Raw genomic sequence first — 16606 nt, 5'->3', positions numbered from 1 at the left:
AGAGGAGAAGTGCAAAGACCCAACCTGTGAGTAACAACCATTTCAATCCCAAACATTCTTCAGCTACATCTATCAGAGAAACCGTTACAACCTCAGAAGGCGAACGGACGCCTTTGGATCTCGCGCTCGGTCACTCACCTTCGCTCTCTGAGGCAGGTTCATCATGGTGTCCGGCTTGAAGTCGTTCTTGTTCTTCCTGCACAGCACTGCTGTGATGATGATGATGATGACTGTAACCACAGCAATGGGGGCCAGCACCGCTGCAATGATCCACAGGTTGTTTGGGGGGTTCTTCACCACGGCTGCAGAAAATTGCAAACCAACACTGGTAAGCTTCACTGCGCAACAATCCGACTGCTTCCAGTCTTCAACCGTCTCCATATAAAAATTAGTACAAAAGGACTGTAAGTAACCTACCTTTCTATACAAAGGAATACCTTAATTAAAAAAAAAAAAAAAAAAAAAAAAAAACAACAAACAACACAAAACAATCAGCAACACTCTTCAATACACAAATCCCTGGGCTCTCTTCTCTTATTTATATGCAAATACCTGGTTATATGCAAAAGCAGCCATCCACTCCAAATCAAGTTAGATGCCGTATTAGAAATTACTCCAGTGGTTCATTTACAGAATAAACAAACAAAAAAAAAAGGTGCAAGTAATATATCCTTAACTATTTTTTAAACAGAAATCCAGTTTACAGCAAGGTAGCACGTGTGTTAAAAGAACACACATGGAGTTCATACCTGGTGTCAAAGATTTATTGGCTCAGCAAGAGTGAAGTGGCAGAGCTTTTTCAAAAACAGTGAAAGCTAAACACTCTAATATAGTTATTATCAATATCGATAGGGCAATAAGAGAATGCTTCTCTTGTGCTCTAGAAATAATTTATCATAGTTAAGGTCAAAATGAATCCATCATTTCTGAAGGAGTAGAAATAATGAGGTTGGAAAGAGCTACTTGCAGATATATTAATAATGGCACCAGGAAAAGGGTACGTTTCAGAAATGCAGTGATGCAAAAACATTTTAAATTCCATTTTATCAGAATAATCTCTCTCAGTATGAACCTTCAACTTCTTCATGCATAAGAGATCCTCCTGTGACACATTCCCAGTCCTCTCATTTCATTTCATTTCTTTCAGGAAAAACATCAGATAATCTCCTTATAATGCTGAATTCTGCTGTAGTGAAACATTTAGTGGACTTCACCATGATATCTCTGTTTATTTTCCTATGGCACTGGTTGCTGGTGTGGGCAGGCAATTGTGAGAATACCAGCACAAAGCAGCCATTCCCATTTCCTAGGGGACTGGTGCTTTCAAATGTCATTGAGCTTATGAGCTGTCAGAGGCACTCAGCATCTTTCAGAATCAGACTTCAAATGCATACCAGCTTGTTCAGCAGCAGTTCCAAGAGCTGAAAGTCTGGCTGAAGCCTGAGTCTGTTTTCTTTGTAGATCTGCAGCTTTTTGCAAAGCCAATGTATTTTGTTGGGTGATGTAGTAACAGCACCATTAGGTACAGGACTTGAGCAAAAAGACTGTCCAAAAAAACAGGTTGAAGCCTTTCGAGGTTCACTTTTCAACAGACTTGCATAATTCTTAATTGCTGACTCTGACATTTAGTTTGGGGATGAAAGGGCTGTGGGGAAGGAAACTGAATCTGAATTTTAACAAATAACAGTAACTTTAATTATAGACTGCTGCTGTGGGAGCAGCAAACAATTGTTGGAAAACTATATTTATTCTTTGTAGGGAATGCAGAGGGAATGATGACCTTATGGCTAATGGGACAGACATTTAGGAGTCCTAGTTTACATCTTTAATTCAGTTACCAGCTTCCAATGTGACCTTAAGTCAACCCATGGTTCATTTGACTCAATAAGACTTCAGAGGAATTTGAAACAAGCCTTTAATTCTCTAATAACTCAGTCTCTTGCTTATAAAACGGGAACATCCATATTTTTTGATATTATTTGTCTGTCTTGTCTAACCTGACTATGAGCTCCCAAGGGTAGATGTGTTTCCTTACTGCATTTTGGAACAGAACTTTTCATTCTGCTATAAAGAAATTATAATGAACAAAAATGAAATCCACACAAAGTATTGTCTTTGGCAATACAAAGACAGACTGCAAATAACCATGTCCAAAATGAAAGCAATTGATTTTTTTCCCCATAATAAGGTATAAAGATAGAATTACCTCCTACATTTCAGAATCTCAGTTACTCCAGGTCATAATTTCAATTTCTGTATATTCTCTTACAGTATTCTATGCATATTCACTGGTATGATAATCTACAGATGAATAAGGCTGCTTATCAGACCATGGAAATACAAAGTTGGATGATGAGCAGCAGATGTCATAATTGCCTAAATACCCATATAAATCACAACACTGCACAAAGAGCTAGGAAACTGCTATGTATTATCTATACCTTCTTTAGTAAAAAACGCATTAAAGAAATATTCTCACGGAAAACAGAATTATTTAGAATTTAAATGCTGGAATTTAAGGAAGCAGGGATGGATATCAACCTATTCAGTCGAATTAAAGTCAGTAACAGACCATGATTGGATCAAGGATCAGATACAGTACATAGTGCATTCTCTGGAAATTATATCGCATTTCTGTCTTCTAACTCAATCCTATGTTTATGGATGATACATAAATTGCTTATTAGAGTGGTCCCTTCTTTTCCTGTCACCATTGCATGTAATTATTTCAGTATCATTGCTCTTTCAAGCAGATATAATTGCACCAGGGAGACCCATTTTATATGCTGTTTTGTCAGTAAGGAGATCCAATAAAGAAGTCCACTATATCATTTTAATTTCATCTAGATAAAAACCTTGGCAAAGTAGAGAGACTCAGTTAGCTAAAGGCATCAATTTGTACATTAAGCTCTTCAATGCACAAAAAAAAAAAAGGCTCCAAGCTCCACCACAGGTTTATGACTGTGGGTCAACTACACAGGAATATCAAAAAAAAAAATTTTAGAGAAATCTGTGTCCACAATAACTCAGTAACTGATGAAGGTCTTGAAAGACCTTCACTTTTCAAGAATGGATTCCTTTTTAGTCACATTATTCTCAATGATATTGATCATATCTTGAATCTGAAAACTGTCCATACACACAAGTAGTTCTTTTCAACTTCACTTTTCTGATTTGTGTCTAAACAACACCTTTAACAACCACGTGGGGCACTTGACAAAATTCTCAGCGAAAGTTATTATTTTAAAAAAATAATAATCCCTTTGAGACAGCACCTACGTTACTTTGAGCAAGTCAAAAACAAAGGACTTCTTAATAGACCCCACATTTGACTTTGGGGCAAGTTATTTGAATAGCAACTTCGCTCCAGCCATCATTAGCCCGTGGTTTCCTGGTTTTGTTAGCATCAGAATTAATTCTAACTTTACTGTTCCATGGATGTTACTCTGTGTGATAAGTGCAGGCTTCCCACATCAACACTGGTGTTTTCACAAAGAAAGGAAGGAAGGAAGAAAGAAAAACAACAGAATAAAAAAAAGGATTAAACTACAGAATTTTTAAAAGAACTCTTACGATCAGCTTGGACTTGGATGACATAGCCCAGGGTCAAGGCCATGCGCTGGGAGTCAACGGTGCTCAAAATTTTGGCAGCTGCAGTGCCCAGCAAAGGCTTCCCATTGTATAAAGTATAATATGTCAGCTCAGCCGGCTCCTTGGGTCCTGGAATACGTTGAATTTTTACCATCTTTAAGGGAAATAAATAAATAAATAAATAAATAAATGCGGAGAGAAGGAGAAATAAATTGTGTTTGCCAGGAGCTATTTGAAGGCAGTGCCCACAGGGAACTCCTCCAAGACCTCCTACAAGCATAAGCTCCATGAAAATGTTCTCACAGGATCAGAGCTTCTCCCCTTCATAGCCCAGGCTATTAAAAAAAAGTTTAATATAATCCTAAAGTAAAACCCTACTCTAAGAAAAGCATGCAGTAAAAAGGGGGAAAGGGTCAAATGTTTGGACATTACAGTCCTCTGTAAAGAAGGAATTCTTAATAATCTGTCCTAACCTACTGTTAGGACATATTGCAGTTGAAAAATATTCTCACATTTCACTTCTATCCTCATTATTCTTTATCCCAGGCTGATAATAAAGAGAACCATGTTTTTTCCCATTTTATTCTGCAGAACACTGTCAGAAGTTTCACATTGTACCTCTACCTTTCCTGGGAGTAGAAAAAGTGTCAAACATTTCTAACAATGAGAAGAAAAGGACTTTTATGATTCTTCTCCATGAGAGTATGGGTTAAAATTTTACAAAGATTCACACTTTTGGCAAGCAAAACATGTTCCTTCTTCAAATTCTTTCAATGGGAAAACACAAAGAACTGTGGGCAAATGACAAAAGTAGTAGCTTGGGTTTATATCTCACAGCAATCAATTATTGGAAAATATAATGTAACTTTTTGAAAAAGTAACACCTGGTTATCTAATTTTTGAAGACTGAAGAACATATGTTTCAGTCGTCCATAATAACAATAATTGGCTTAATTGGTAAGAAAACAAAATATGACCATTTCAAAATACTGAATGTGAAATGCTGTAAATAAGAGAAAGATGATTAATAAATTATTCAGGTCTAAAATCTCTACTTCATGTGATCTGTGGCCACATGGTTTGATGACTAACCCTGCAGAAAGGCTGCCTCTTACATTTATTTTTTTTTCAACAAAAAAGAAGTTCTAGCTCTGAGTTACCTAGGAAACTTTTTTTGATGAATAAAAGCTTGGAACTCTTCATTATGCTGAATACGAGACTTTACGCTAAAACATGTACTTTGTACCAATCCTCATAGCAACCAGAGAGAAAATATTTATTAACACTGATTAACTAATGATGATTTCTAGAAGATGACAGGCTGACTGCAGAAAAAGACACGATTATTAATGCCACGCATTTCGCCCTTGCCGCTTTGATGTTCTGGAGAAAAAAAAAAAAATACAGCAAATCTCAACCCAGTTAGGCACATCTTTTACACAAATTGGAGCTGGACACGTGAAAGCAAAGCCCTGGTGTTTGTTTTTTTTTTTTTAACACATATCCAGGTGCAACCGGCGTGGCATTGACCACCTGCACAGTGTAGCTGCCCACGGTGGTGGCACGTTTGAATCGCCTCCCTTGCTGGTGGGACATCATGAACAGCGGGGCCAAGCGCTGCTCCATCAGTCGGGCAAAGCTCTGGTTGTTCAGCCCCAGTAAGGCCATATCAACCCCTTGAATAACTGTGGGAATGAAGGGAGAAAAACCACGTATCAGCACGTATCTTAGGCGGACAGGCAAAAGAAACACGTGTTCTGGGAGACGGTTTGGAAGGTACTGACCAGTTTAGAATAAAAATACCTGGGCACTGCTGCACCCCCTCAGTAATTCCCAATGTGCACGTAACACCCTTCTGTTTCAGCCCCTGCACTGTTCTTCTCAGGTAATGTCACTCAGGTTTCAGAGAATAAAATCCTCAAAAAAACATTTTTAGGCCTTCAGTTTACCAAAATGGCTCTGGGAAGCACCTAATCTATGATCTTCAATGTAAAAAGTAAGTTAAAACCTATTTGCAAGCTGCTGGTTTAATGCTTATCGCCAGATGCTCCTGTTAACTAACCCAGTTTCCCCTCCTGCAGATTTGAAATCAGAAGTTAGGATTTTGTACAACTCGGGTTTGAAACAAAATACCCTGGTTTGAGAGCACGAAAAACTGAATAAACATTTCTGAAGCATAAATGAATGTAAAATTTAGAAGACACTGGATTTACATAAAGTTCAAAAAAGTGATATGGCATGATGATTCAATTCATACATATGTATGATCTTTTCAATATTATTTAAAAAAAAAAAAATCTACTGGGACCACCATGATTTTTTTTGAAAACAAAGTTTCCACTGTAATATCAACACTACTCCATTGCAGTAGGTGCACAGAGGCAAGAAATGAAGGATGAGATTCTCAGGGTCCATATGGGGAAGAGCAGTAGCACTCTCTCAGAGGCTCATAATCTCTGCATAGACATTTTGTATCAAATTTATGAATAGATATAACAGGCACCAAATCCGTTTCATGTCAGACTCCTTTTCGCTTGCTCTCCTGAGAATTAAACAATTCCAGGTGCAGACACACCAATTAAAAAGGCTTTGCTATCTACTCACTCGAAGATGTCTGGGGGAAAGGGTCTCTTTCTTGCCCATTTATCATTTCTGAAGTCAAAATGATTGTGAATGAGAATGTGGTACCAGTGAAATGACTTCATCAAGAAAGTATTTTGAAGCCTCTGAGCATTCTCTGCACCTTCTTTTCCATCAACACAAAGTTACGTGCCTAATGTTCTGGGTGAAAAGGCAAAAATCTCCAGACCCAGACAGTCAGCAAATCATAACAAACTTCCTTGGTTTAATAGCTCACTCTTCTTCCTGGGCTATGTCTACAAGTCTCTTTTGACTTGTGAATTCGGATTTAAATCCAAGAGCCAGGGAAAGAAAAAAAACTAGCAAACAGTCTATTTGTGTTTCAAAACTCTGAGAAGATAACAGTGCTCTCAGAAGTGCTTAAACCAAAGTGCTATAAATTCTGAGGCGGGTGTTGGATGCAGGAGATGACGCTGTTCAAGATGATGAATCAGTTATGCCCCAGAGTGACTGTAAATACATTTGCCCAGTTGAGTGCAACAGGCAGCTTCAGTGGGCAGCCACTTATTTTTGTCTAAAAATATTGCACTGATGCGTTTATATAAACAACCACCAAAAATTATCACCTGGAGTGCATGGGGGAGGGAAGGAGATTAAAAAGTACCTGTTATCACCCAGTAGTCTCTAGTTGACTCCGAGACATCAAGGTTTGGATACTCCAAAGCTTTAAAAAATAAAAGCGTTGAAATTATGTCATAATATGCCAACATCCTATACATGACATGCCCTGAAACTGGTTAACCAGACAGTGATAAATAAATTGAACTGTGGCCCAAGAGGAGATCTAGAGGCATCATTTTCAGTGTTACAATTTCTCTTCTCTCTGAAAAAGAACATCAAGTGTAAACAGAAGAAGTGCTGCCATACAAAGTAGAACATATATCTCCTGTTGCTCAAATACTGGCTGATACACTGTCTGGGGCAAAGTCCAAGATTGCCCAGTACGAAAAATTATAGATAACAGGTGTGTGTCCATGTTCTATACATTTCTGCTGCTTTCTCCCCTGCAGAAAACAGGATAGGATTCCACGTTGCTTCTCTGATTAATCCTTATGTAACCCAGAGCACAGTTTTAACCTAAAATAGTACTAAAATAAACCAGGATCAGACTCCACATGAATTACAGACGAGACTAACAAAACTGCAAACACACCTTGGAGTGTGGTGCTCTCTCACTCTGCACCATTTAAGGTATTACTACCATATGTGTTTACATCTGTGAGAAACTGATATTTGCCATTTTGGTGCCCTTTTTTTGCTTCTCCATCTCCAAAGTGCATTAGGTTGTAAAGCTCAATATGCTGCTAATTCATTATACAGCTCAGCATTTTTCTCAATAGATTTATGCAACGTGGAAAGCATTAATACTAGGAACTTAATTCAGAAAATATCCATGCTTTGCACACTGATGTGCTGCTATTGCATTACCTGGATTTTTAAACACCAAAGTGGCGTGAAATAGTAAACATTGTAAAGGATCTGATTACGCACAGGAACTGCTTTTGAGGAGGGATTTCACAGCGTGCCCTGAGCTGTGCATTTCCATGACAGATTGCAAAGGCTCTGGAGGAGCCACTGGAGCCTACTGGGAAATAACATGCTCTGAGAACAACCACAGTATTTGTTTGATAAACTGAAACAACAACACTGCCACATGAATAAGCATCAAACACTCTTCAGAGGAAACATTTTCTAGACATACTATCAGTCTGGTGCCATAAACACTACGCTCGCATTAAGTTCTGACTTTGCAGTACAGCTGCTGCACTGGGAATAAAACCAAGAACTCCAAAATGAAATATAAGCCATTAGTTGTTAAAGAAGCACCAGCTAAAGACTTTATCAGGTCTCTTCATTATGTGTGGGGATCAACAGAGAACTGCAGTATCACCAAAGTCTTGCAGTGTGACAAATGGCTTTCACAGCTCCTGACTACTGGGCATATGCCTGCATTGCCTTTGTGAGAAGCACCATGATCCTCTTCCTATGCAACAGGCCTATTTTGGAGCCTGAACACTTGAACTGAGCACAGCCATCATCAAAACTTCCTCCAGTTTTCTCCCTGTGCTCCCGGATGCCCCATGAAGACAAGTCCTGCACGAAGGGCACTCGACAGACAGGTTCACCTGCCAGTCGTGAAAGGGAAGGATCCTGTCTGATGAGGAATGGGCAACATCCCTTCCTCTGTCAACAGCCTCCCTCCATCTCCCCTTGCCTGTGGAAAGACTCTGTGAAAACACAAGCCTACCTTGAGATGTGTCTCTTACCTTGTGATGGAAACTCTGATACAAAAGTGCACCAACGCAGCTCAAGAGCTCATCATTGGGCAGTTTCACCTATTTGTTTGCAAATACCATAATCTAATAGATAATGCCTCAAGAATAGCATACACACCTCCTTTTCTAAAGGTCTGCACAATCACCACAGTTAGCTGTGATTCCTGACTGCCTCACAGCAGAGAGCGACCACTTATCCCACAGACAGCTCATTGTGCAAGTCACTCACGAAAAATTGCACAAGAGAACTCCTCTGCTATTGGGCTGTTTGCAAACAAAATGGACCAACAGAAAAAGATAACTTGTGTTTTCTCCAGCGCTCCCTTTCCAACAGTCTGCTTCTGCTTTTTCTTAGAATCAGAGAACAAACAAGCATTTTGGTAATTTTACCTAAAGCTACAAATCCACTCAGTTCAGAGTTCCAACCACAAAGACACATTTGACTCTACCTTTACGTGCCCGATTCTTTCAGTGCTTGCGAAATGCAAAATTACAAACCATTGCATAGCCTCAGCAGTGAGTTTGAAAGATACCAGATCTTTACTGGTGTTTGAACACAGTATTTCAAATCTAACAAGCACCTCATGAAGATTTACACACAGTGAGATCAGCTGAAGCCTGCCCTTCCTTTACCAGTGCATTACCATGCACTGATGTTCCCAGCATGTCCCTGTCTCTTCTCACTTCCAGTGAACACTGATCTCCAGTGAGCTTGGAGATAACCTGTCTCTGCAGTAAGCTTAATTTCACACATCACATTAAGAAGCAGATTAAACGTAAATCCCCATAACCAAAAGTCTTGTGCCTTTAATCATTTCAGAGAAATTAGCAGAGTCAGAGAGCATATGTATCACACAATTGTCTCCAGCTCTCTGTACCTCAGAGCCTTTGTAACAACTGGAATGCAAGCAAGCTATTGATGCTAAAGAGCTCTGACCCCTTTTAAACAGAGGATGAAATTCAGCAAATACACCAACAACTTCTCAAACAAAGAAGCTTGGCTAGAGCTCACCCACTGCCCAAACATACACTCACAACCTGATCTTAGCCCAGCCACTGGAGCAAGCACAGGGGCTGAGGCTTCTACTGAAGTAAAGGGCAATGCTGGAGCTAAAGTTCATGTGCTGTGCTAAGTTTTCCTGAAATGAGGAATCTGGGACCTTCTGTGCTTTGCTTTACATAAACCCACCATTTTATTTTGTTTGGAACCTGTCAGAGAGTTGGATTTTTTTTACCAATGCCAGTTTATATGTGTTTTTCTTGGTTATTTGACATTGCTGCTAGCAGCCAAAGCAAACACTGAACCTAGAAAAAAAATAACCACCTGGGTCCCTCCCTCCGTTTTGTTTTTTTTTTTTTTAATAAAAAAATATTTTTAAAATAGTCAGAAAAACCACCTGCAATCTGTGAGCTTGACAACAAAGCTTAGGGTGCTTGCCAAACCTTAGCCTGGTGCTGGCTAATGTTAAAGAGCTGCGTGCTGGGAAGCACATACTTACATTCAGCAATGGTGAGAGGTGGGTAGGTGAGGTAGAAACCCACCAGCTCAGCTGACAGCTGATTAAGAAGGTTGCTGGAAATAGTGCCATTTAGAGTTGTGCTTCGATTGTTCACTACGTAAAACAGAGTGACAGCTTGGGAGACATTGGAGGTGTTCAAAATCTGAAACAGAGGCAGAAAACACGTGTTGCTGTGTTTCAGCAACAAAAAGACACCACCACAAAAAACAACCCACCAAAACCAAATAAATCCCCCAAACAAACAAAACCCTGAAAAACAAATACACAAAAGCCCAAACAAAACATACAAACAAAACCAACCAAACAAAGACAACAACCCAGCCACTCCAAACAAACTGGGGAAACGTTAACTTGAACAGCGGATTAGATACCTCTCATTCAACATGATTGCGTAAAACTTTACTGGTGTGATACTTTGATCCCTACTTTAGCACATGCAGAGTTCCTGGAGGATAGCAGCAGGCAGAAAGGATGCAGTCAGGACTGAAACTACTTTTCCCTGTTTTTATCAAGAAATGTAAGATGAAGGAGAGGGTTCTTATCAGAAAAATTGTCCAGTGCTTGACACAGAGGAATTGACCTGTATGTCTTGCTGTCTTTGCTGCCTTCCTAGTACAGTTATCTAGATCCACACCTTTTCCATACAAAATAAAGGGATATCATGTCTCTTCTGTTCCTAGCATCATATCACTACCTGCTCTCTTCCCAGGTTAGCTCTATGCCCATCTCTTCCTGAGCCCAAACCTGAAGACAGCATTTAAGGACCAATTCTATTTAGTGACTACTGGATCACCTCTTCAGACACCAGTTTCATGGAGGAAGCAGAGGAAAAGGCAGGGCAGGAACAAAAAAAAACCACCATCAAAATATGTTTTCTCAGAAAACTTACATCCTAGGACAAGAGGGATTTTTTTTTTTTTTTTTTTGGCTACACATAGGTAGGATCAACAGTATTCATGAATGTTATTTAAATACCCCATTTTTATCATCTGGATCACCAAGTAAAAACAGAAAGCACAGTATAATAAAAACATCAGATGAAGAGTCTGAGGTCAGACCAAAGGTCTGCGTAGCCAGTGTCCACTTAGACAATTGGATAGCCAATGGCCAGGAGCAAATGGTTGGTGAGTGAGCACAGAACAACAGAAGACTGCTTTCAGCAGTGTAAGGTTAGCCCACAGCTCTGGTCTGAGCCATAAATCATATGCTTGTGTTTAAAAAGAGTTGATGACTTTTTATTGTATATTTTTGGCCAACTGCTTTTTGTAATTTCCAGGCTTTTTCTCCAGTAACATCTTTATCACCCACTGTGTGAATGGACTCTTCCTAAGGATTCTCAAATGTGAGTAGCTCTGTTATGGGAAGCTCCAAGTGATCACTCCTGATTCATTACAGCACTCATGGTTGGAGAACCATGGCCGGTTTCATTCCTCCTTGCATGGAAGTTGCTTCATGCCTTTTACCCACCTTACACCCTTCCCTCTGCTCTTGTAAGTGCAGCAATGACTTTTCTGAATTGGCTCTGTCTGCTTCAGAGCTGTTCCTCAGTTTGCAATTAATCTAAAACCCTCATACAATTTTCTGCTGCACTTAGTCTGTTGCATGATACTGAAAAACGATTTCAGAAAAATTTATCATGAAGATCACACCCTTGAGCCTTTTACTTCCCAGCTTATATCTTGCCTCCAAGGCCTCCATCCTATCTCTTCTTAAACTGGAAATACCCACAAAAGAATCCAACTACCACCTTCTACTAGGGCTCTTTACAAAATTGCTTAGGTGCTTTGTGAGATCTGCCTTTTCCACTTCAAGCAAATTAGTCATCACAAAGTTCCCCTCAGTGCCACAGGTCCAGCTATTGAAAAGCCCGATAATCCCTTTACCTACTGTGGTAGGTCATCTCTTTCCATGCACTTTTGTGCCTTCTCTGCACCAAAGTAACTGAAGAGAGCCCCGATAGCCAATTTTCTCCTTCTGGAAAATTACATACGAACCATTCTGAGGAGCACAAGTCCATACACAGAGTTTTATCATGAGTCAAATACATATAGTATCACCCAGAGGATAATTTCTTTTTTCCTGAAGTATGGCACAGAGTATAAGGGTGTTTGCCCTCTATACATATAAATGCTTGCAAAAATCAGGCCCTTAGTGTTGAATTTGTGTCTGTCTGTGAGTATGGAACCGAATGCATACCAAAAAAAGAGAACAAATTATATTCCATTAGCTCAGATCTTACAAACAGTTATGCCTGTCACCATCTTTATACCTGAATAGCCACAGCGAAAGCAACTAACATGTCAGAATAACATATTCAATAAAAACATAAATTTTGAAGAATACCTTTATATATTTGGTTATATTTGAATTTCATTTGTATGACTTAACTGTAAACAGTAAAACTCAAACTCATAAAAAATACCTGTCTTCTATAAATCATCCATTTATAAGTTTTCCTGCAATACATAAAACTATCTTATTTCAGATGAAAGCATGAACTTCCTCCACAGTGGCAAGCCAAGGCACTGTGTTGAAATACAAACCACAAAGAACAACAAAGAATAACCCAGAGAGTTTGGCCACAGGCACTGGCAAAGCACCACAACATAGTACCTGGACTGTTAAGTTGTTGCTGGTGTTCAGGACTTTTCTTTCAGCATCCTGAAATGCTCTCTGTAGTCGCTGTTCCATGGTCTGAATGAATTTGCATGACTGAATATTGTCTGTTTGACCCACAAACTGCAGCTCTGGAAAAGGAACATATTAGCATGTGGCCAAAGTATTCTCAGTTGCATAAATCCTCCAATGCCAAGAGCAAAATGATCAATTAACAAATTAAGCAGGTGAAGTTAATGCCACATAAGATCAGTTGATGGCATTCAGGCAATGCACTAAACGAGCCTTAATTAAGACAAAATGTAGGAGTTAAATTGCATTATTAGAGCTGATGCTCTCCATAAACAAGTGGAGATTGTTTCTGCAGTAATATATAAGATGGTAAGACCAGTTCATTGTGCATATATTTACTCAGAGCCAGGCAGTAGTGAAATCATTCTAAAAGACAAGTTATAGTCTTAAATCTTGCAGGTCATTTGCTCTTGCAAAACATAATCAATCACAATATTGATTCTCATTCTGTTTGATTCTAAGAAAAACATACCTAACTGGTTAATTGCATTATGTGTATATAAACATGTGAGCACAGACATAAGAAATCTTTTTAGAATTTGATACATCATTTTACAGCACTCTCTGCCCTCTCATAGCTTATACTGCACTGTAATTACTCTGCAGTGATGCTTGGTACAGCACAGAGGGTTAAACAGTGACCCTGGGTCAGACAGCTGGGACCTAGGTCAGATGAGTCCAGCCAGAACAGTATGTGTATGTGTGTATATATATCCTACAGTCATGTTTCTCATCTGATTGTCCCCAGAAGGAACACACAGGTTACTGCACAATCCATGGATTGAAGTCCATTTAACCAAATGCCAAGTGTTAGTCAAGCATATCAGTGTGACTCATCCCTAATGCAAAGCCACTTCACCTCACAACAGCGCCGATGGCTGTGACAGCAGAGCGCCAGGAAGGACTGGGACGCCCACACTGGCTGTCCTGCTTGTGCCAGGAACCACTGGGACGCCCACACTGGCTGTCCTGCTTGTGCCAGGAACATCAGAACCCGAGAGCAAAGCAGAGCTTGTCCTGCTGCCACACCACTGCACCGGAGAGCAGGGGGCTGAGGCAGGAATCGTCCCTGGGCACCGAACCACAAACACACAGACAATCCCCGGGCAGGCAGGACACGGCTCACCTGTTTTCAGCTGGAAGTGGTAGGCGGGAAGGGGCTTCCACGGCAAGGCCAGGGCCACCACGGCCTGGAGATGTGGCACGTGCTGCTTGATGTCTGCCGTGGCATTGCCGATGCCGTAGGCAAGGAGCCTTTCGATGACAGCAGCTGGGATGAAAACCAGCCTCCCCCGTGTAACGTAGTAACCAACTGTTAGGTTACTCGATTGCTCCAGGATTTCAACCTAAAACACACGCAGGGAAGCACATTTCTATCACTATTTGATGGGACTTCTCATGCTTAATATGGGTCCCTTGCAGGGTTTTTATCCCGTAATCCCCTATAAACCCCATGGGATCAGTTAGTGTTGTATCAGACACAGTGTTAGCAGAGCTGCTCAGAGAGCTTTAGGCCCAGCCCTCGCAGCATGTGCTCTGAATTGAAGCAGTGCAGTATTGCTACCAGAGCTGTCACACCTCCAGTTTAGGCTGGGGCTTCATTCATGTGCAGATACTGGGACATTTTAATTATGCATGTAAAAATACAGAGAACCCAGAGAAACTCCAGCTCCTACTTCGTGCTTGAAGTTCACTGACTTTGTGCACATGTCTGTCATTTCAAGTTTGAAGGCAGATTTTTGAAAGGTAAAAGTTTTCAATATTTGATTGGGCTGTCACTTCTATACTGTTTTGCTGTACTGTCCAGTCTGTAAGTGGACCTGTATGAGTGGAAATGACAAACCACAAGAATGAACACATTGTGAGCCAAAACATGAGTTGAGTTTTACCTCAAAACTCTGTATTTTCTAAAAAGTTTTAGCCCTAGAACTGGTCCTCCCCACTAGGTTTTAGCTGGCAACCAAAAGGCAGCTCCTCTCAAGTTTACAAAAAGGTAAGGGATGAAACCTGACAGCTTTTATTGCTGCTGCCAAGACTCGGGAACACACAATTCCCAAACCAAGTAACATGGTCCACACTTGCAGCAGTAAAGCGTGGGGACTGAACTCAACTTGATGCCCTCTATTTTGGAGCAAAATTGCTTTCTTCTTTCTCAGGGGCTTGGTAAGGATAACTTATAACACAAACCCCTGCCTAAGTGAACAGGAACCTGTGTCCCAGAGAAAAGCACCCCAGCAGCCCACCCGAGCCTGCTCTCACACACAGCAGTGCAGAGGTGCCTGCAATTTAGCTGCAAAGTGATGAACACATCGCCTCCATTTATTTTCAATAAAATGTGCTTTCTCCCTGCTCAGGATTTTCATCCCCGTGGAACCACACTTGTCAGGTACCGGGTTTTCAAACCAGGGAGCAGACTGACAGCAGTGACATCCCATTTACCAGCCACGCTGTCGCCACTGATTCAGGCTGAGCAGAACAGCACTCAGCTGCCTGTGAGTCAGGAGTCACTCCTGAGCTGCAGGAGGGAGAGGACGCTGCTGTCAGTAATCGTTTCCCAGAACACACTAAAAAGAAGTTTGCATTTCTCTCTTCTTCTTCTTCATCAAATAAACTGGTAAAAGCTTTGGAATACTCCTTGTGTTTTTAGAGCCCAGAGTGGGTGCAGCCTATGACTGTTCTCCATAGGAGAAGCTCACTGCTCCCCTCCAAGAGGCTCCATAGGAAAAGCTCACTGCTCCCCTCCAAGAGGCTCCATAGGAAAAGCTCACTCCTCCCCTCCAAGAGGCTTCCTGCAACCAGAGATACCACTAGGGCTGCAGCCAGCTGGGATTCCTTTGGTGGGAGAGGTGTTTTGGTGAGATTATGAAGGCAAGCCAAGCGTGCTTACCTGAGCACTGACGTTTTGGTTGAACGCTTGTCTCAGCGCCTGGTTGAGTCCTTTTCTCACCATCTCCCTGAAGGCATTGCTGATCATCATCCTCCTTGTGTTCAGAAACAGAACTGTGGAGCAACAAAAGCCACATGGTGGTTTGAGACATCACCGTGCTCCTGTTTGCTTCCTCTAATTGTTTTTACGTGGGGCTGGCTGTGCATGGGTCATCAAAGCAGCTGCAGGATTAGCAGCAGCTCCAAAGACAGAACTGCAGGGCCTCAGCAGTGTCCTGAGCTCCCTATCCATTCCATGGCAATAGCCCATTGTTTCCAGAGCAAGGTCTAACAAATTCAATTTCTTCAGCAACAAGTCTTTACCCAGCTGCCTTTCTAAGTGAGGTATGAGGCCACTCAATTGCCCGCGGACAGACTGGTGCAGCATTCCCAAGGGACTGAGCTGGTGCTGCACAGGCAGGCTTCACATCTTCTGGCCACAGTTAAATAAACACAGAAATGTGTTTCTCCACTGCTACAATTATTTTTCCATTTAGGAAGCATCTGTACACTCTCTTTATTAACATTATCACTATTTTTTTCTCTTATAATTTGCAGAAAGAGCTTTACAGCTGCACTTGAGTACTTTCAATCCCATACTGTGTACAGGCTACTTCTATCTTTAGAAATAGTTGCTGTACTCATCACACTACTGATGTAGATATTTAGCAGCTATCAAACACACATTAGGTCCAAAAGCTGCTTATTTCATTTTACCTTGTACCACTCAGGTCTATACAAGATCATAAACCATTTTTTTTATAGCTATTCTTCTTTGCTGAGATCTTTAAGATGCACACATCTCCTGGTGCTGCACTGTGCTACCATAAGGAGTTTATTTGGAGCCTGGGCAAGGGACCTATCTGACCCCTTTAGTTTAGAGTTCTTATAGCTAAGGAAAAACTGTCCATGAAAAAAACAGCTAGAGCCAGAAGTGGCACTGTTTGCACAGAAAACTCAAAATCC

The 16606-nt window shown here is 40.9% G+C and overlaps 1 protein-coding gene across 5 annotated transcripts in view; it reads right to left on the bottom strand.

Moving 5' to 3' along the window:
• The window catches only part of KIAA1549L (KIAA1549 like), a 135831-nt gene that overhangs the window by 56095 nt on the left and 63130 nt on the right, over window positions 1-16606 (bottom strand). For all 5 annotated transcript variants that reach the window (XM_032691928.1, XM_032691927.1, XM_032691929.1 and 2 more), the window contains 8 exons: window positions 15603-15715; window positions 13842-14061; window positions 12641-12774; window positions 10007-10169; window positions 6836-6895; window positions 5125-5276; window positions 3574-3745; window positions 139-302 (listed from right to left, as the gene is read on the bottom strand). In XM_032691928.1, coding sequence (XP_032547819.1) covers window positions 139-302; window positions 3574-3745; window positions 5125-5276; window positions 6836-6895; window positions 10007-10169; window positions 12641-12774; window positions 13842-14061; window positions 15603-15715 — 1178 coding nt within the window. The remainder of the gene's footprint in view (window positions 1-138; window positions 303-3573; window positions 3746-5124; window positions 5277-6835; window positions 6896-10006; window positions 10170-12640; window positions 12775-13841; window positions 14062-15602; window positions 15716-16606) is intronic.

The sequence above is a fragment of the Chiroxiphia lanceolata genome, chromosome 6, assembly GCF_009829145.1.
Source record: "Chiroxiphia lanceolata isolate bChiLan1 chromosome 6, bChiLan1.pri, whole genome shotgun sequence".
NCBI classification, from domain to species: domain Eukaryota; kingdom Metazoa; phylum Chordata; class Aves; order Passeriformes; family Pipridae; genus Chiroxiphia; species Chiroxiphia lanceolata.
Note: the sequence above shows the minus strand (reverse complement) of the source record. Positions and strands in the feature narration are given on the sequence as shown.